At 35.6% G+C, this 21,383-nt stretch overlaps 1 protein-coding gene across 5 annotated transcripts in view; it reads right to left on the bottom strand.

The window, feature by feature from the left end:
• Positions 1-21,383, bottom strand: part of ANO10 (anoctamin 10) — a 119,356-nt gene that overhangs the window by 76,292 nt on the left and 21,681 nt on the right. For all 5 annotated transcript variants that reach the window (XM_080582698.1, XM_080582700.1, XM_080582702.1 and 2 more), the window contains one exon: positions 19,612-19,740. In XM_080582698.1, coding sequence (XP_080438824.1) covers positions 19,612-19,740 — 129 coding nt within the window. The remainder of the gene's footprint in view (positions 1-19,611; positions 19,741-21,383) is intronic.

Below are 21,383 nucleotides of genomic sequence, written 5' to 3'. Positions count from 1 at the left end.
TATACCTTAGTGAGATAACCCACACTTGGACTATAAAATTATCTTTCTCATTATGAACTCCATTTTCATAATTAGCTCTGTCCTATAAAGTGGCTCTGCAATCCCACTTGCTGTATTTTCTCTTTCCTAACAGGCTGTAAACATACTACCTCTCCTTTTTATTAACTTTGGTTAATTAACCATCAGCTTGACAACCTATACATCTGTCTTACAGACTTTTTTTTTATAGTTTAAACAAACTAACATTTGTATACCACTTTGGAATAGTATAAATTATTGTTATGCAACTGAGCTAGCCAAAGTTTTAACATAATTCTCACAATTTTAAATGGGAAAGAAAGAAAAGCTTATCAGTTAGGGAAAAATAGGTGTCATCAATATACAATACCCTACGTACATTTTTTTTGTTCACCACATACATGATCCTTCACTATCTGTGTAGAACTTTTAACAAACAGATTTATATTAATTGCAATATCATCACAATATTGAAATTGGAAGTACGGAACGCTTTAGTGGTCAAATATGCGTTTGACCCAATATTTGAAATAACTCATTTTGTGGTGAATTTGGGAGGTTCCATTTCAAATACATGATCAAACTGCATCTCTAATATATACGTTGTAAAAGTGCTTGCACATGAGGCTCTGATACAAAGAAAGTTTCAAAACAATGTTGTGTATTAAAGGGTCCTGTAATAAATTATTTCTATACAACAACAAACTTCAGCTCTCAGGATTTAATTTAAAAGAAACATCAGCTAGCTAAACTCACTATATTGCTTCTGTTCTGCAACTCCTACAGTCATTAACATAATGTATATTACCTGGATCATGCACTGCACTGGGCCTCATTTAATGATAACTATACATTTTCCAAGTATTTCGGAACTCTATCCTTTCCTTTCTTTTTCTTATCGTAATTTCCCAAGGGTACTGGGATATCGTTATGTTAGTTATTCCAAGATGACCTTTACAGAATTTGAAGGTCATGTGCCCTTGATCCATTTCAAGTTAGATAAGCAAATATATATAATTTACAGTAACTCATTTTGACTGCTATAGATATAGAAATGCTCTCACAACTGATTAGCAGCGATACTGCCTCTGACAAAGGAATGGAAACATGCAGCTTGATCCAGAAAAATGAATTCTGTCTACAGACGTATTGCTGGTGGAAGTGAGCACCAGTTACAAGTCAGTACTGCTGATCACGTTGGGCAGAGGTTCCAATCTATGGGAAGAAGGCAACATTAGCTACAGTAAGCTGATCAAATTACAAGTAAGATATTTATATTTATTCTATAATGTAAGTTAGGTAAGTGAGGAATTTCAATTCCCCATTTTCTTTCCACCAATACATGGACTAATGCTTAGCTCTGGTGAAAACAACCCCATTCCTCAAGTCCAGTTCCCTGACTCATATATACAGAAGTTTGACTGTGCCAGTTTCGACCAATTTCAAGAATACATGTATCAATCAAATATTTTTGGATTAAAAAAAACCTACATCCTTCTGTTAAAAATCTTCCCCTGTATCCACACAAGACTGCATACTGCAATCAATTATCACACTTCATGATTATGAAATTCTTAAAGTGTGTTGCATTACAATTTTTCCTTCAGTTACACTTTAGTTGATCCAAGGTATCTTCAGCTAATATTCTAAAATAAACCAGTTTTTACCAAACAACGTGGCAATTTACCAAGCCACAAAAACATCATGCGTGGACAAGACAAATCAGTACCTCCATTTACAATGTGTGATTCCCTCCAGCAGGAAAACCAATTAGCAGATAAAAATAGATTAGCAGAGGCCAGGATGGCTTCAAGCTAGATGAGGGTTTGAATGAGGACTGACCGAAAAAAAAAAAAATCAAGCAAACAAAAAATAACAACAACAAAAACAGTGGCAGACAGACTATAGACAATTAGGAAAGCATACATTTAGAATTGGTTGCCAACGCTCTCTGCTAGGCAAGGGGAGGCAATAGTACTTTAATCAAAAAGCAAGAGTAAAAGAAAATTCTTTAAGCAATATAACATTCCCCTCATGTCTTAGATATAAGAGAAATCTGAAAAGAATGCCCAGCATTTATGGTATTCAGCATTAAAAAGACCTCTCCTGTGCAAAATAAAAGCAGTTTTCTGTTATGTGTCTTTATACACAGAGCTGGACCTAAACTGAAAACTACATTTAAATATGCACCAACACAGATTCAAAACCTGGAATCACATTAAAAGATTTCCAAAAGTCTGTGGATCAATGCTTAGGCTATTAAGGGAACGTCTGGAACCTTGGATCGGGTGGTGGGTCTGGATGAAATTTTAATTTGGGAACTGGCTAATAAAAAGAAAACTATCCAAATATGTTAGAAAATAACATTCAAGGTCTTGCAAAACTTCAGAGTTTTAATGTTCATTAAGAGACATGAATCAGTAACATTAAATCTGTTTGGGACTGATTTTGCATTTAAAGTAAAAATCTCAGCATTCCTATTTACAGTATTAAATTTAATCTTATTATTGTTACTAATGCTTAAACTGTAAATGGTAAAAATTAGAAAGCTGCTACAGTATGGAATTACTTGTTTAAATTACAGTGTATATTTCTGGAGAGATTTAGAAAATTAACAGAACCCTTAAAAATTATGGCAAATTATTAACTGATATGCAAATATGTTTTAATAATTCCAACCAGAAGAGCTTTGATCTAGTCCTTTCTTTCTCCAAACCTCTGTACAGTTACGCACCTGATGCTCCCTAATTATGAAGAGCTCCAAGTATTGAAATGACTCATCCACATTTCATCTTGAAATTTTTAATTATTTTATTTAATTTTCTCTCTCTCCAAACTGCTGAGGCTGAGAACATGGCAAACTTTGTCTCTCGCCAGTTCACAGGAGCAAAGAACATTAACTCTGTATATAATAATATAGATTGCCTTGAGTCCCCAAAATATACGAGCATATGGAACTACCCAAATCCAACTTATCTGTACCCAAACTGTCATGTATACGGATGATCGTTGATATAAGGAGCATCTGTTTTTTCAGTTTCCTCCAGCAAGATGGAACACTGGCCCTTCTGAAACTCTCTTTTTGTTTATTTCACAGCTATTTTGGAGTGGTTTGAGGAAGAATGTTTATGTTCAAATATATTGCGAGTAGTTAGGGTCAAACCTGTTTTTCCCCCCCTCATCTTTTTAATTGAAATGCTCAGAAACAGTTTACATTCCTCTACTCAGTATTTATGACCGTCTCTTCCGCTCTGAAATAGAAGCACAGGCATTGTGATAAACATACTGACAGGTTATCTAGTTACAGCAGCTTTTCTTAAAACCCTGAACATCCTCTGCCAAAGTGCAACCACGTAATCTTCACTGAAGGATTGTATTTTGGTCCTGCTTTATAGTTTTGCTAAAGTCATAGACAGTGTTTCACCTCGAAGATCATTAGTCCTTTATTTGTATTTTCTCACTGGTAAGTCTGGCTCTAATGATCCTGCATTTCAATAGACACTTTTGTTGGACATTAAAACTTCACTTTTTGCTGAGATAAAAGAAAGAGAATATTGTACTTCATGTTTTCTTTTTACAAATTTCAGTCACCTAAAATAAGGTTTAGGCTCGCTACCCAGCCCTGCAGCCTGTCTGTATTCACACATTTGACTTTTCCCTTCCCTCTAGAAACTACTGAACCTCTTTCAAGCCAGCTTAGTCTCCTTTCATGCATAGGTACTCATACCAAATGCATGAATAGGTAACACATTAAATACATGTTGGTCTTCAAATCAATAAACACATCCCTTTTAAGTCTCTTCAACCACGTTCGCAGACATACTTGCTCCTTTCAAATTTGCTGAAATATTTCAATACAATGAATGTACTGCCGTTCTTTTTATCCAGAAAGCTAGTGCCAAACAAAAATGTCAGGGATGGAAAATCACTACTCCTTGTGCCGTATGTTTATATGTAGAGTACTTTTACTTCCAAGTAATGCAGAGCCAAACACTTTCTATTTAGAGTAAGAAAATTAAAAATCAGTATTTGTATCGCAGCAATTTGAGAATTCTCATTTTTAGAATATACTTGAAACGCACAGATATTTCTCACTGAGCTAAGTCTAAGAGAAGTGGCATCGCCAACAGTGAAGCAGAATCTGAATGAGCTAGCTTTGCATCTATCGGCTCCAGAGACAGCTCCGCAGCTGCCACAGCAACAGGCAGAGGAGCCAGCCAAAAGACCAGACAAGAAGCCAAAGAAGAGGTCAAGGCTTGGGAGCCAGAACTTGGCATCTGGGCCTTACAGCTGTCAGCGACACTCAATGAGAGAAGTCACTGTTGTCCAGTTTTTGCAGACACTTGGGACAACAGGAAGAGGAAAACAAAAAACAAAAACAAAACAAAAAAAATCATCTGCAGCAATTAAAAGCCAAGTCAGTGTTGAAAGGCGATACATGCTACCATTTGTTTTGCCACAGCAGTGCAGCAACACCAAGACGCTATGCCAAATGAGAAGAGCATCATATGCACAGAAAGACAGTTTTGCATTAGTATGGACTGTTAGACCTCCCCTGAGTTGGTTTCCTCTGGAAAAGAAGTATCAATGAACAAGGTGGAAATAAAAAATAGACAACTAGTCTTTTTTGGGAGTGTTTCAAAATACAAATTTGCCTTTCAATGGTTTTTGGTTTTGTTTGGGGGAGGAGGGTTAAAACGGAATATTCTTGTCCTCCTTACACCAAACTTCCCTCTAAACTCCCCATTGTGTAATTACTACCAGCACCAGTAAGAACTCCAGTATATAATCAACAATTTTGCTGCCAAGTTACATGCACTTTATTTTTTACACTGTATCTAAGGAGTATTCAAACACCATGAAGCCCCACTGTCTACATTATTACATACCTATTAATCACAGACTCAAAACATGCAGATGTCATTCCACATCTTAAGACTCACTAAACAAAATTTGCAGGACTTCTACACAAAAGAGCAGAATCAAATCAACAACTTCAGTTTTGCAAAAATTAATTCTAAGTGCATATGCATGCAAAACCCCAAAGCTAGTAGCAGTTTTCAGGAAAGCTGTCTCCACAGATTCTGCGCTGACAAGCCAAGCAACTGCCAAACAGTGTTTAAAAACAAAAGAGAGGCTCTTGAAAAGTGCCAAAAGAGATGCTATATGCTGCCATTATGATTCAGGCTTTATGAACAGGAAACAGAGAATACTTGCACTGGGATCATAGGCTCTGTGAATGAGGCACATTCCATATTAAGCACATTCCCAAGGAAATATCTTCCATGTTAGTGCAAACTGTTAAAATAAATAAACGTTCATCTGTGATGAAACGCAAAAGAAAAGCAGAAACCAAGATAATGCAACTGATGTCAAAACATACATGGTTCTGGTAAAGAGATCCTTTAAACACAGCTCGGATTCATGGCAAACCTCTTTAAAAACATATTGGATGGAATATTTTCATTTATTTTCTCCAATCTTTTCTTACTCCTAATCAGCCTCTACATCTAATTGTAGATTGAGATATAATCTCTCATTCCATTTTCCGAATTTAGAAGAACCAGCAATATCAAATTGCTAGTTCATAACATTCTTAACTTCATCATCTGATATCCATTTCTTCAATGTCACACTTCCATATGTGTTCTCTGTTTTTCTTGGATCACACGAATCACCAGCAAGCTGTCTCAAGGCAATCTTCTCAAGCATACTTTTCACTGCTGTACAAATAAGACCTCTAGTGGTAGAAGAATCACGAGAGCTACTACCATACTCAGAGTTTCTAGCCTCCTCTTCCCCAAGATAAAATCTATCCATTCAAGGTGACAAGCTCACTTTTCTTGCACCTGAGTGCATGGCTTAGTTACTAAATCCAGGGACAGAAACATAATCAACAAAGAACAGAACTGTCAGCAAAGATGTAAAAATAATTCCACAGATTTCACATAATGTCACAGAATTCTCCAGATTTTAAGAATTTAAGAAATATACTAATACGCATGTAATAAACTCCACCACACTAGCATTACCAGAATCGTAAGCAAATGTTTTGTGTTCTTTTCATTTTAAGCCACAGGATTTTCTTGCCCTTCCATAGGTATATTTTTTTGCTAGTTTTAAACTCTAGTCAGTGACCTGAAAACAGGAACACTACCAACTGTGAGCATGTCAGAAATTTAATCTCAAATTGTACATCAGCTTTAAACTCTGCCAGACCCAAGACTGTCTAATATTCTTAAACATTATGTTACCACAGATGACTAGCATGCTATCTATTTTTGAAATAAAATACCTAGATTTTAGATTAGGAAATATGGGTAAATCTTCCTACACACATACTTGCCCTCCTCCTTTAATGCAGCAATCCAGCAAATTGTAATTCCATTAACAATTGACCAAAGGAATCATACACACAAAAGGAAAAAACAACTTTTAAAATTGATACAGTTCTTGTCTCAAAACATGAGAACCAATAATTTACTTTTTGGCCTCTGTAAACCTTTTCCGTGTGATTTTTACCTTTCACGCACACATTTTAACACAGACATGACTTGATGTAACACTGATTGTTTATCATAGATAAAACAGTGGCAGAGGACTCATAACACATCCTTTGTTGTCATTTGTTAGATAACTAGAAACCGTTTTTTTACATTAATGTACGCTTCTGAAATTCCTTGCGAAACCATTCACAAAGGAAACTGTAGTGTTGAAGTGTTTACAACTTCAAATGTGGGTTGAGAAGCAACAATAAAAGTAAATGTAAGCACTCTGACAAGATTGATAGCAGTCTCAATGTCACAACAGTCTAAATCAAATCGCTGAATAGGAAAGCACACAACTGACTGGAAAAGAAAAACCCTCCAACGGTAATCATTAGCAACTGTCAAGCTGGAAGGACTGTGCTGTGGGGGCCTACAAAGATCCGTGCTGGATCAGACCCTCATTTAATAGTTTCATTAACAATTTGTGTGACTGAAAGGGAAAACGTGCTTAAAAACTGTGCACATGACATCAAACAAGGAGAAATCCAAGCGTTCTCAAGAGCAGGATTGGAACTCAGCAATCCTGATAAACCAAAGAAATAGTCTTACTGAAAAACCTGAGATTCAGTAAAAACAAACAGCTACACGCTCAAAGATGTATAGCACCAATTCAAAAGATTCGGCACAACGTTACTGAAGATAAGACAAACCTTCTGGCGTGCTAAAAAGAGCACCACATCATAGGATGTACTTGAATTTTTCTATAGGAAAACGACTCTTCTGTATGAGCACATTAAACAAAAGGATGCTTCATAGCTGTAGATGGTGCCTAATAAGGGACAAAGAATCTAGTACGAATTTACCTTTTACATATTAACTTTATAATAATGATAAAAAACTAAGCTACCATTGTGTGTTATAAATTGTATATATACAAAAATATACACAAGGCAAAATCTCTAGACAATGCACTAATGGAAAATGACAGGACAGGAAGCTTCTTTTGTTTGAAGTAGTCAGTGAAGTTGTAAGTCTTCTCCCAAACTTTAAAAAGCCACAAAGCAACTTTTTGCACATTAGCCACAATTCCTCTGTGGGATCAAAAGAAGCATCTGTCTCATTTTATGGCTTCTAAGATTATGCTCCTATCGCTTGCTGTATCTCTGCAGCTCTGATGTCTTCAGAGGGAAGCTGAGCAAAGATGTAGCTGCAATTATTAATACAACTTGACACTGCAAGGGAAGCTGCAATCCTACCCCTTTTTTCTTCGGTGTTTGTATTAGAAAGGCAGTTGTAGTAAATAGCTCTGCTAGCTAAAGTTTCAGAAATATATCATACAGCTGTATGCACTCTGACGCTTGAGAAGATATTTTACAACATACAGCTTTTGACCAATTGCTGTACTTTTTTTATTTCTCAATTTAAACTGCAAAACTACAGCTCTCAAAGCTTAATCTATGACCAGAGAGGGGGGCAGAGAAGAACAGGCTGCCATCACTGTTACTCACTCCACCTTCAGAAACAGGGAGAGGAGATTCATAGAAAACAGAAAGACAAAATGGTAAAAAGCTCTACTGACACTCAGCAAATTCACAGCTTGCAATTTCAGCCATACTGACACAAAAACCGTGCAGTCCTTAAGAGCGTGCAGTCAGTACTATTTAGGATATCAGCAGTTACATTTCGTGCTACATGGAGCTTTAAAGCATGCGCTTAAATAACCCAAACTAGAAGTCATAAAAAGGCAGACCCACCCATTCCTTCTGACATATCCAAAGTCAGTTTTTAACGTGGTCATGACAGGACCCAAACTTAGGAAGCCCAATTAACAAACTTACTAACGTTACAATGCCAGTGTCACTTTTCCACCTGCTGTCTCCAGGGGGAAGAATATGGCCACATACCATTTTCAGTACCTGCTGTGCTTTTGAAGTACTCTTTGCAGTCAAAATTTAAAAGTAATTTTAGTCTCCTGTAATTACGGAGTGAAACAGAAACACAAGGACTTACAGGAACACTTCTCAGTAGTGGATTCCCTATTCACACCTAAGGAGTCAACCTTCAAATCTTTCCCATACACACGTTAGTACGCTTTAAAAAAATAAGTATAGACATTCCCCCAAATTTGTTGAACTGGCATAAAAACCATTGGAAAGACATTACCGTAATATTCAATTTCTCCTGCTTGCCCCTGTAGTTCCTACACGGTTTCCTATACAGGAAAAAAAGCAGAACTGACAAATGCAACCGGTGTTAAACCAATACTTCAATTTTTCCAACGTACTATTCTTCAAGACGCATGAATTCGTCTGTTAAAATACTTCTGGTGTAGTCTTCTTTTTTTAAAAAAATGAAGCTTTTTAGAATCTAGAACAAGAAGGTACTTGAACTCACTATTTGCTAAGATATAATTGTAAAAATTTAAACATTTCTTTTACTGAACTGTTTATTCCTATTTCACTAGATTTTAAAACAAGTTTCACACAGAATAATTTGCAATGGTTATGAACTTCAGAACAAAATACTGAGATGAGAAACTCGAGTATTGCAAACAGATAATATTTGAAGTTTAATAAAAGATACCCTCATATTTGATATTGGTTTAGCTGTAATCCCCGTCACGCACACACAGACATACACGCTTACTTTATATCTTATGATAAATCCTGACTAAAACTAACCTTGATCAAACTTACTATGGTTTATGAATTCTCAGCGGCTTCTAACTACATCCTTTGTAGAAATTCACTGTAGAAATTTAGCAATTACCAATGCATTACCAATCTCCCATGACATCAAAAGCGCTGTTCAAGGTATTGGAATAGAAAATAGCACATACCACGCTCCTTGCACACTGCCACAGTTAATGCAAAATCCCTCTAAAATTTATGGATCACAACACTAATTTCTTCTGATCATAAGAGTGACTTTCTGGATTGACATTTCCTTCCAGTAAAAGATAAAGACAGTGCAAAAATGAAGTAATTAAGCCCCACTTCTAACATTTACTTTACACTATGACTCACGACCATCTTCAGTCTGTGTTCAATAAAATGTTTTCAGAGCCCAGTAAATATATATACAACAGCTTTTCAGTCCAGTTATGCATTTTCTTGCACAATTTAAGTTCCAGAATCAGTTAACTGTGTCAGGTGGTTCTCAACACTTTAAATAATAATAATAATGGATTATTTATTTTAATAACTCCAGATTTTACAAAGCAAATGATGCTCTGGAACTTATTCTAAAGAGAGACAGGAAGGGGAAAACATGCAAGCAAAACTATTACATCATGAAGACTCTCTTGGAAGAGAGATGTTTATATGTAACAGACAATACAGAGGCTCCAACATGGGTGTGACTGGTTTTCTCCTGTTATTTTGAGACATTTTTATTAACTTCTGTTCTTCATTTCTTTCCCAACCGCAGCAGCAAAACCTGCATTTTCTACCTTTGGATTCCCTTACCTGCTCAGCGCTGCCCATTTTCACTCTCAGACATCTGAGGATACAAATAACAAATTGGATTTATCCTCAAATGCTACACAGGTTTTTTAAAAAAACAAAAACACCTCCCTAGTCAAAGGAGTTATGTTAAACTTTGGAAATGGGAAGAACATCACAATTCCCGAGAAGGAAATCTTCTAGTAAGAACAATACCAAAAAAATGCTATTGCAAACAGCATCACAGATATATGGAAATATGGTTTCTGAATCCTATAAGCTATACATATTCTCTAGCTAATGCCCCTATTCAGGCTTGCACTGACAACTATAAATACCACATTAGAAAAAAATATTTAAATAATTTAATTGTATAAGCTAATACATCATTTACAAAATAATTCAGTTTCCTGAAAAGCTAACCTTTGGAATAGTTGTGAAGGCAGGCAGCTTTGAATGTTTATATTCTATCTTGTCATTAAACAATTAATAAACAATCAAGTAGAAGGTAAATAATGAATATTAATAGGTATTAATTTGTCTTTTGTTTGATAGTTCAACTTCCAACTGCCAGCAAGGAAGCCATACATACTGATCACGACTGAGCTGAAAAAAAAAACATTTATCCATGAAAGGAAACCTCTTTGTGGGCAATATTATGCTAAGTGGGTTTTAAAGAAATCTGAAAGTCTGATTCTTAAAAGTTCTTTAAAATGTCTTGTAATCGTCTTCAATCGCTCCCTATTCATCTTCCCTTTTGAAGTTTTGTCATTTTGGCAGCCTTATACAATCCCAGAAGGGAAAAAAATAAAAAATATACTCCTACACAGTCTTTTCCTGCTATTTTTCCAGGTTGACACTTCTGAAGCATTTATTAGCGTAGAAAAGGAATATGCTCTCTTCCTGGAAGACTTCCCAAGGTACCTTCCCCATCCAGCCTTCCTAGTATAGGCATGGCTTAAAAATACAACAACTAGTAGCAACCACCAGGTAATGTTAAATTCATGAGGAATGGTACAAGCCCAGAAGACAGCAATTTCTGCTGCAATTACTGAAGGTACCCTCACATGAGTTAAAATGTTGCTGTGATCCTTCTGGAAAGTTCAGGTCTTTCAGTTAACTAGTACCTGATAACTTTTGTAGCTCCCAGTTCTTGCTACCAGCTGACTGACGGCAAGAGAAGAGGATTTCCTTTTTGCTGCACTGCTTTTGTGAGAAGTGTCCTTGGTTTTCTCTTCCAGTTAGAGTGCTTCCTATGCCACTGATTTCTTAACAGCCACTGTTATATCACACCCACCCTGACAGCACCCAATCTAGAATTAAAAGTCCTTACACAGAAAAGACAATTGAAAAAAGAGCAGAGAAAAGCTAGAAAAACCCAGAGTAGAACCAAGATATATGGAAATTACTTATTATGCTAGGAGTACACTAACAGTAGTTCCCTAACGTAACTAGCTTTTACTATAAAATAATTCAAGGTCTTTTGAAAAAGTAGATATGCCATTCTAGAAATGCTTATACACTTTCATAAGCAGCTCTGGCCAGCTCATTTTCAATAATGAAATGGGTCCTTGAAAGGGCTTACATCACCGAAGCCTGTGAATTAATTCTGAGGAAGAATGACTACAAACTTCGCTATACTAATATACTCTTCCCTTGGCCCCTGTCAGAATTTGGCCTAGATAGTCCTATGATCTGACCTAGCTTTGCCATGCCTTTGAACATACTACTAGCCCAATTTGATCTTTTTTCTTTTTTTTTTCAAAAATATGTATTTCTAAAAGCTACCAGACTACTTAAGAACAGATAGATGTTAATATGCATTTACATTTCTGTAACAACAGAATGCTAGGAATTACAACCAGCATCAAACGTACCCAGACCTTTTTTTTTTTTAATGTTTGTTTTCATTCTGACAAGCTTTTGTCACTAAATGACCAAAAAAATATTATACTAAATCAAAATGAATATTAAAAAAAGACACTAGATGGCAATAAGAAGATCTGTGATAAAGCTTGATTTTAGAACTAAATACATTCCGTGTTCACATACAGCTACCAAAACTGACATTTTTTTGACCTCGTTGTTATGGTCGCAAGAATTTGGTTCACAGCAAGTATTTTATACAATTTTAAATAGAGAAACCTATAAATCCTCCTCCCATCTGAAAGGAGAAGCCTCTCACTGAGGTGAGAAAAAAACACTCTGAGAAGCAATCTGTTCCCCTGTTACAAAGAAGGCTAACATATCTAAAATATCCGACATCTTTACATTCAAACTAAACCTACAATTTCAAGAACCTTTTGAAAAGTACAATATATACAAAATACATAGAAATTTGAGCTCATTTTTATTCTTCAAATATTGTCAAACAAACTGAAGAACCAATACACTTTAAGTTTTTATACTGCAGCAACCTTTAGAAACTTCCAACAAGGTGTTACACTAACAGTACTCAGCATCTTCTGGTAACTATTCACAGGGCTTCAGCTTGAAATTAAAATATCTGAAAATATTAAAAACTGTTTTTAATCGCTCACAATTGCACATTTAGGAATAAATTGAATTGCAGTTGCTTACTTGTCTAGCATCAAATATAAAAATCAAATGACCATCCTGTACAATATTAAAAATGAAAACATCCTTTTTGTTTTTTTTTTAAAGGAGGACTTTTAGATTTGATTTCTTATGTATATTAAACTGTTCCCAACTGAGGTAGAGGTATTTGTAAATGGAAACAATATGTTAATTGAAATCACCAGTGGCTTGGATTAACCTTTTTTAACATGCAGAATTAGAAATGATGCAGAATTATTTTATGTATGTATACATCAATGAACCAAATAATTACGCAATTTACATAAAGGAGATTTTTTCCATTAATCTTTCTACATTTGCCTATTTTCATCACAATTGCAAGCATAGATGGGTCTTGGCTAAGATATCTGTGTTACTAGAATAATATACCTGATGAGTATGCTTACTAAGTATTTTATTAAAAAAGATTTGTAAAGCTGTCAGTAACGTTTGTACCTTATCATTAAATATTTCAGAAGAAGAACCATATGTATAGCTTTCCAGTTAATATTTATTCATCAGAGCTAATCATGTTTTCCTATAGTTAACTTCTTTATGTCAAATCAAGCTATCAGAAAGAAATCTAAGCTACACATCAAATACTTACCAGTAAACACTATTTACATTTGTACCTGAAAACTGACAACTATTTATAATACACATGAAGTAGCAGCATTCCAACCAGACACCAGAAATGAAACACCCTCGAGGAGCATACATGCGTGCATGTAAATATGCATTTATCAGTATGAAAAGGCTACAATGTCCCAGAAAATTAGATGCAGGTGGAAAGGCAAATACCTGGACACTATTGATGAAGTTTCAGCAGTAGGAAAGTTAAGAGTTGTCCAACAGCTTCCGGAAATTATTTCAATGATTTTCTCTAATTAAAGAGCAAATACATTAAGGACAAAGAAAGAATACACACTGCAACTGACAGAAAGATATATGGAGATAAGCACACATGAAAAATACTCTTCTCGTTTCTTTGAAAGTGGCACTGGCAACTTGGAAAACAGACCGAAAACCTGGAGGAAGCCTACTGGAGGGCCATCAAGATTACAGGGCTGAAGAATGTGGCATACAAAGAAAGGCTGAAGGAATGCCACATTCTTCAGCCCTGTAATCTTGAGTTTGTTCAACTCTCAAAAGAGAAGGCTGGGTGCAGGGGATCTAATCGCAGTCTTCCAATACCTATCAAGTAGTTTCAGAGGGGACAGAGCTGCTCTCTTCACAAGGACAAGAAGCCAAGAGCCACAAGATGCTTCAGAGGTTTTTTGTCTTGCTATAAGAAAAAAGTAAACTCTTTGCCATAAAAACAATTAAACGCTGGAAGATGTTGCCCAGAGAAGGGGTGGACTTTCCCTCGCTGGAAGTATTCAATAAGCCTTAGGTTAGCTTGGTGAGGCCCTGGATAACCTTATCTAGAGTCCTGCTTTCAACAGAAGGTTGTGCCAAATAATCCCCAGAGGGCCCTTCCAGCCTACACAATTCTGTATGTGAAACTATTCAACTAATATATTTTAAAGCAGTTTCTGTCACAAACACAGAAATAATTTAGCCAAAAATTGCGTTATGCTCAGCTGTTTTACTTGCTCTTTGCACTTCTAGAACTCCATTAGTGTCAATGGATGTACACCTGAATACACTAATGCAGCCTATTTTTCTCCATTTTTTATTTCTTTATCATGTGAAGTTACCAATACATAAGTGTACTTTGCACATCTGCTGAACTGCAGTCTCTCGAACCCCAGACAAAGCCATTTACTCCACACATGCAGAAGGCTTCTGTATGGTGCCATGCCTCAGTGCCACCCTGTCACAATGCTATTCAAGTATGTCATTTCTAAGAAATAGGTTGTCCTGTACTATTTCTTAAAAATAAAAATAACCCCCCAGCTTTATCACTAAGAGAACCATAAATCACTGAAGTCTGTCACAACATTTCAGGATTTTTTTTTTAAAGACTATAAGGGGAAAAGAAAACTAGGAGCTAACAAGACACCTAAAACTGCTTTTGCTCAGGAAAAGGATTCAAAATATTTTTAGTTCTAGTCAGGATGCAATGTTTGATAACTCCCAAGGTTATCTTGAAAGCAGATAATGATGTTATGTAGGACCAGATGATAAATATAGCTTTTCATCTACCCTCTACAATCCAAACTGCTTGGCTCTGGTAGAGTTTGCCAGATCCTTTGGTATATTATTTCAGAAACAACTGCCACGTTTACTGCTGGGCTGATTGAGTGTTGGGGCCTTAACATTAGGAGTGCTCAAAAGAGCTTCTACTGTACACCAGGATGAAGAAACACAATAAAATTGAATGCTAGGGAATAGCAGAGGTATGAGGCAACCTTCAACCACTTTGATTTAGGATTAGCTATAACTCTTAAAAAGAACACTAACTTCTCTGCTTTATTAACAAGCTCTGATTCCTGCTTTCAACCCTTTGATAAATGGACTGTCAGTTTTTCCTCACTGAGAAAAACAAACCTTAAGAAAGGATTGCTTCTCTTATTCCACTCCTTACCTCTTACAGAACTGACACACACACACAAAGCTCATGAACAAATAATTCAAACTTTATGAGGACTCCATGAAATCAAATTCACATAGCCCAGCTGTTTATTAAACCATGTTTGCTACAAATATCCTATTCATGTACTTCTGCTAAGGTCCTCATTTGCATCTATACAAGACCTGATGGCATTATATATTATTCCCAAAATCATATTTGTAGATTGTATTTGTAGACTGTAAGATCAGGTTTTATACTACAGCTACCAAAAGGGCCCTCTGTTATTACATAGTATTTCCAAGCTAATGCCTTTATGTGATGTAAAGCACCCAGACTACATGTACCTCTGCCTAAAAGTTTTCCATTAGTTTACTACATTTGAGTGCTAAATACACGAGTTACTTTTGGAGTTTAGGATACATTGATATAAACCTGTAATTTATAGCCATTGCTTCAAAGCACCTCTGGACCATTTAAAAAATACATATATATATATGTATACACACACAACTAGGAGTTGTACATGTAACTGATCTCTGGAACCCAGCTTTCAGAGTAGTGCTGAAAGTGATTTAATTAACATTCTTCAAACTTATGAGATTTTAAATTAAAAAGAAATAGTTAGCATGAACAAAGCTCTGCGCCAACAATTTTTGAAGAAAAAAAAAGCAAAAAAAAAAAAAAAGCACTGCAGAATTAAGGTTATATCATGTGTTAACCTACACCCTGACTATTCTCCAGATTTCTTTATGAATCTTCCCCCCCCCCCCCCCCCCCCCCCAAATCAGTGCAAGAAGAGAGAGGTGACTGGAAACAGCCTCAATGAGCACAGGCATTTGCTTGCTCAGAATGCCCGACTTTGCACCTGTGGTTCCCAACAAAAGTGTGCATCTACAGCAGAGCCTGAAGAACTAAACCAACTATGGGACATAATTATTTTAACAGGATGTTAATAAGGGCTTGTTGTTTGCTGCTTTAAGGACATAAACCTACTTCTTTGTTTGAAAACTGCACTTGCTTCACTCATTTAGTATCCACCCATAAGTAAAAGAGAGGAGTTTCATGATTCTGCTCCTGGTTCAAAATCATGTTGCCATGGAAGCAGATGTTGGATTGATGAAAATAGGTCAACTGTTCAGAAAAAAAGATCACTGTTTTAATACTTCAGAATTATTATTAAATGTTATGATTTTAATGCTTACTATTATTTATTATGAAATGCATGATATTTTATTATATTCAATTAACACTTACTTTGGTCATGTATTCTCACAAAGAGTGTAGGCAGCAGTAGATTCAATGTTGTTAATGAAAAATTATTTTGCATAAATCTGTAAGGGCTTGGTACAGGATGCTTACAAGAATACCACACGTTCTTCATTAGATCTGTACTGAGCGGTGTCAGATGTTGCCACATAAACACATTTCCATTTGAAAGAGTATTAGTACCATCATTACAAAGCACTTTTTAAAAAAAATAAAAAATAAAAAATAAAAAATCTGGACATTGCTACTACTACTTATGCTTGGCTTTGGTAAGCTCAGTACTTTTTCTGTTTAGCTTTGCATCAGAGGTATAAATATTCAACCGGAGTCTCAATTACTTAAACCTGATAAAAATATTTAATAACAGCTAAAATTTAAGTAGGCTACCCCATCAACTGAACATGTGAAAGAATATATAGTTTACTAAGTTTCTTCCATTCCTTAACATTTTCACACCGCCTGCCAAACCATTGTCAACATAGCATAAAACACATCATAAAATTCTCACACCCACCTGCAGCAAACACCAGAAAGTAAAATAACTAAATAACTCATCTGTATTGCGTTTCGGTACAGAATCTCTACTAGGTGATCTGAAATGTTCTTCTATCAACACCCTGGCACACGTGACAGATTTTTTTCCTGCCTTGACACTGATGCACTGTAAATGCACCAGGTTTGTATTAGAGGCTTAGAGTGATGTATTCTGTTCCCGCATTGTTTCTTACAACTGAAATGCACAATTTAATCATTAATAAGTGCAGTAATGGTGCATGGGAATAATGCCAATGTATGAGATCTCTGCTCCTCTCCTAGTTTAGGCATGAAGCAATACTTAAAGGAAGAACAGGCTGCGGTGCTGAAGTTCCACAATTGTGCTGCAGCACTACTATAAAGGGCAAACCTGTCTTCCACGCATTGTTGTTTATGCCCTTCTGCCTTTCACCACTGAACTGGGTCAGACAGCTTCTGCCAGATCAGTTTCTTAATCTGATTCATCATGTACCAGATAAAAGAAAGCGCCAGTGTAAAAGATAAAATAGAAATAAATACCCAGGAAGAAGGCAAAAATAGACCCATCTCTTTAAGCTGCCAAAAATCCATGCTGCTGCCGAAACTGGCTGCAGTCCTACAAGATTTACTCATCCTCCCTTCCTTCTACCTTCTGTAATCAGTGTTTTAACCTGAAATATGTACAACATAACTACCAATAAAAAAGAACTCCTTACTGTAACTGAGAATACGTATAACTGTCACCACAACGGAACTGTCCTCAAGATAAGTGAAAACCATGCTTGTTGTAATCACTTTCATATATTTTTTTTTTGAAATGAAAATTATATATAAATGTGTTTCACTTTGGAGAACTCTTTTGGACTTCAGGAACTTCAGAATTTATGTTACAAAACTTCTTGCAAAATTATATGACCCATGCTATTCTGACTCTCCCAAAGAGAAACCTGTGAAGATATTAAATATTGTTTAAAACACACCACAAGTCTGTCCCTCAGGAGACTGCTGAAGTTTTAAATTTCACATTCAAGAGTTTTGTAATTGTTTATAAACAACAATATTTCAAAAGTCATATGGCTTGTTATGCTGCAGAAATGTGCATCCTTAAAGGGTACTATAAGACTTCTATGTTTGGTTTTATTTTTTTGTCTTCTGTTTCTCAGATAATAAACAGTTTATAACAACACAGAAACAGTAGATAGATTATAACAGCATATTGATACAAGTATCAAGCACACTGGATACTTTTGATTCAAGCTATTTTTTAACTATACCTTTTCTGACAAGTACATTATGAGGCTTATTTTTACTAACCAGAAAAATTAAGAGAAAGGTTGACTTCTCTATAACCAAGCAGCTGACTTTACTCTCCTCTGGCTCATCCAGCATTAGCCTCTACTTGTCCCTTCATACACTGTAGTTAATTCTAGATTGGTAACCTTGGTCAAAGTTGCTTCTTGATATATAAAACAACATTCTTGTCTTATCTCCCCTCAGTACTAATTTACCTTTGCCCTCTAAACTTTCTTCCTTTCCTTTACTCATTTGTTAAATCCTCATTTCCATAGGATTTATAGATAATTTGTTTGCAATGCACTGTTAAAAAGGAATTCCAAGGGCTTCCTAGTTAGAAGACAGGAATTGCAGCACGGTAAAGGATTGCACATAAACGGAATTTAAACTGGGGAAGGAAAAATACTTGTGTTCTCCTATACCTGCCAAGAAACAGAGACCTGCCCAGATACCAGATAGCCAGCCTGACATTAAAACTTCACTCTGCTTACATTTAGTCACACAGTTTTGATATGACCTCTCTGGATACATTATCCAGCAATGAACTAATTATACCATCGCATTTCAATTGCCAAATTAATTTTACATTAAAATATTTCACTGAGGTTAATGCAGATGTTCACACGTGATAGAAAAAAAAAATCTGTCCGGTTGTCTGTAGACTCAAACTTCAGTAAACCAGTTGACAAGTGATTCATATTTAGAATTAACTCTGCAAACTTCAAGCAAGCACATAAGTCATTGCATAACCTGTAACACCTGTAACAACAACACAGCAGTACTTACCTGCTGCTGCTACACCTCTATAAAGCATTTCAGTTTAACAACTACATATAAACAACTCAGATTTTTTGCCACAATAAAAATAATTGAATTCCTAAAAGCTAAAACAGTATATATATATATATTTTTAAGTTGAGGCAATGCAATACAAGAAAACTCCAAGAGAAAGAGACATAAGGACAAAGTCCTACAATTTGTTACGATACAAAATGCCCAGTCATTTGCCTGAAAAGGAAAGACACTCAAGTGTTTACTCCATAAAATTAGGAAAAGATGAAGCCCAAATGTTATTATAAGCATACATATAGTCATTATACATTCTTGTTTCAGATCAGTCATTACGGGAAACATTCATAAAGATGATGTAGGACATTTTTATAGATATGCTGGAGTCACAAACCAGGTAGAGAAACATTCATTTCACAAAAATAAGGTTATTTTCATTCTTGAAACAGTACTATTAAATTCTTCTTGAAAGACATGCAGCAACAAATAAACTCTATCTTGGGAATGTACAGAAAAAGTACGGCATATCATCCACAATACATGAAAACACAGAAAATAAAAAGCAACATTTTGAAACAATTCTTTGGTTGGGAAAATGCTAAAATCCTTTTAAAATAAGGGAAGAAAATCTTCCTGGCATCATTTCCACAGTCATCGATGTTGTTTGCTACTACAATGTTTGAATGTTATTTGAGGCCAGACTTACCTCTACCAATGCCACAGTCAGAATAAGATCCATTTTTGAGTCTGGGAAAAGGGCATTCACTTGTGGAGACATTCCAATCAGTATGCAATTAGTAACTACCGATATTACACTCATAGTTTCAAAAGCCAACTGAAATGAAACACAAATACATTCATAGTTACGGCCATTATGTCTAATTTACAGTCTCCAAACTGCTCTAGATAACCTCTCTCTCTTCATTAAATTCTCAGAAGACCCATTATTTTATTTTTTTTATTTTTCTTCATCTTTCGATTTCTATAATATAGAACTTTTTTTGGCAAGTCAACTAGACTTTGTCAACTGTAAAAACAGGCAACAGTAAGACCACAACAAGGCCTGCAGCACCACGAAGCCCACCTGGTAGCCCTGAATTTTTCTCTAATTTCACATCCCTATGTGTGTATGTGTATTTGCTGTGAGGAAGTTAAACAGTGTTCTTCCACAACACCATAGTACTGTAAAGACTTCAAGAAGTTATTTAAAGACTGCTAACATCCCAGATGTAGGTAATGCCAAATCATCTCCTTAAAAAAAATCAGAATAATCCTCAAAGAAAAGTAGTGGTCAGGAAAACAACCTAATCTTTGGTATCTTCACAACTCATAATCTGAGCACATGAAAGACAGTGAATTCATCTACGATTACACTCCTAATAATGTATTTCTTTCAAGATAAAGGAAAAGACAACAAAACTCCTGGAGGAACTATTGTCCCAGCATTCTGTTTTTGTTTCTTCTGAAAGTTAAGTAATCAGAAAATATAAGGATGGTTCAGAATAACTTTCTTAAATCACAACCAGATATACAAGCTGAAATATGTTGAAAGAAAGATTTACATTTAAACACATGCAGTTGCATAAGGCTGAGAAGCTCTTGCCAACAGAGCTCCCACAAAACGTCTGAAAATATTACTACCGCATGACAATTACTTTTGCAATATAATGGTTACTTACTGCAAGGCCCTCTCTGGAATGAGAAAGACTGATACTGAAATGTAGCATCGTCACAATGAATTAGCAGCAGTAACTTTCTCTTTGACAACAAGCTGCTGATTCAGCTCACCTGACAAAATAATTCCAGTTTTTCTTTAACAGATATCTTTCAGCCAATGCTCTAACTTCCCACATAAAACATGACTAAAACTTACGACATTTTTTTTCATTCACAAAGCAACTGCATTTCTACTATTACTTAAAAACCTATACTACAAAAAAAAAAAAAAGCTCATGACTGTAACATTGGTGTTAGAATTTCTCAGCCTACTTGCTAGATTGAAACAAGCTATTCTAGCAAAACTAAATGCTATACCTGCAGCTATGCTTGGGACTTAATGACCATAGCCTCATTTAACCCGTGGTCACACCTCTGGGTCAATGCAGCTATGCCATCAAGATGTTGGCAGCGTAGAACTGGACTGTGAAAACGCATTAAATGTTACAACGCAATCAGATTACAAATTACATTTTTATGACTTAGTATTATAAGACTTTTGTTATAATCTCACTTCATTATTCTCTGTGTACACGTCTAACAAACACTGCTCAGAATAGTTGGCTTGCATGTTTCCACAGTACATTTCATTCATTGTTTCCTGATTTCATCTCTCACCTTCCATTTGTTTCAACATTTACAATATCTCTAACTTAAACTATCTATTAGTTTATTGCACCCTTCATCTTTACTATGTATTATCAGAAATCTTGAACAACACTAAACCACAGATCATCCACTAGACATTTCCTCCAGCTTACT

Source organism: Anser brachyrhynchus (genome assembly GCF_964034855.1).
Source record: "Anser brachyrhynchus genome assembly, chromosome: 2".
In the NCBI taxonomy this organism is placed as follows: domain Eukaryota; kingdom Metazoa; phylum Chordata; class Aves; order Anseriformes; family Anatidae; genus Anser; species Anser brachyrhynchus.
This window is presented reverse-complemented; position numbering and strand designations above follow the sequence as displayed.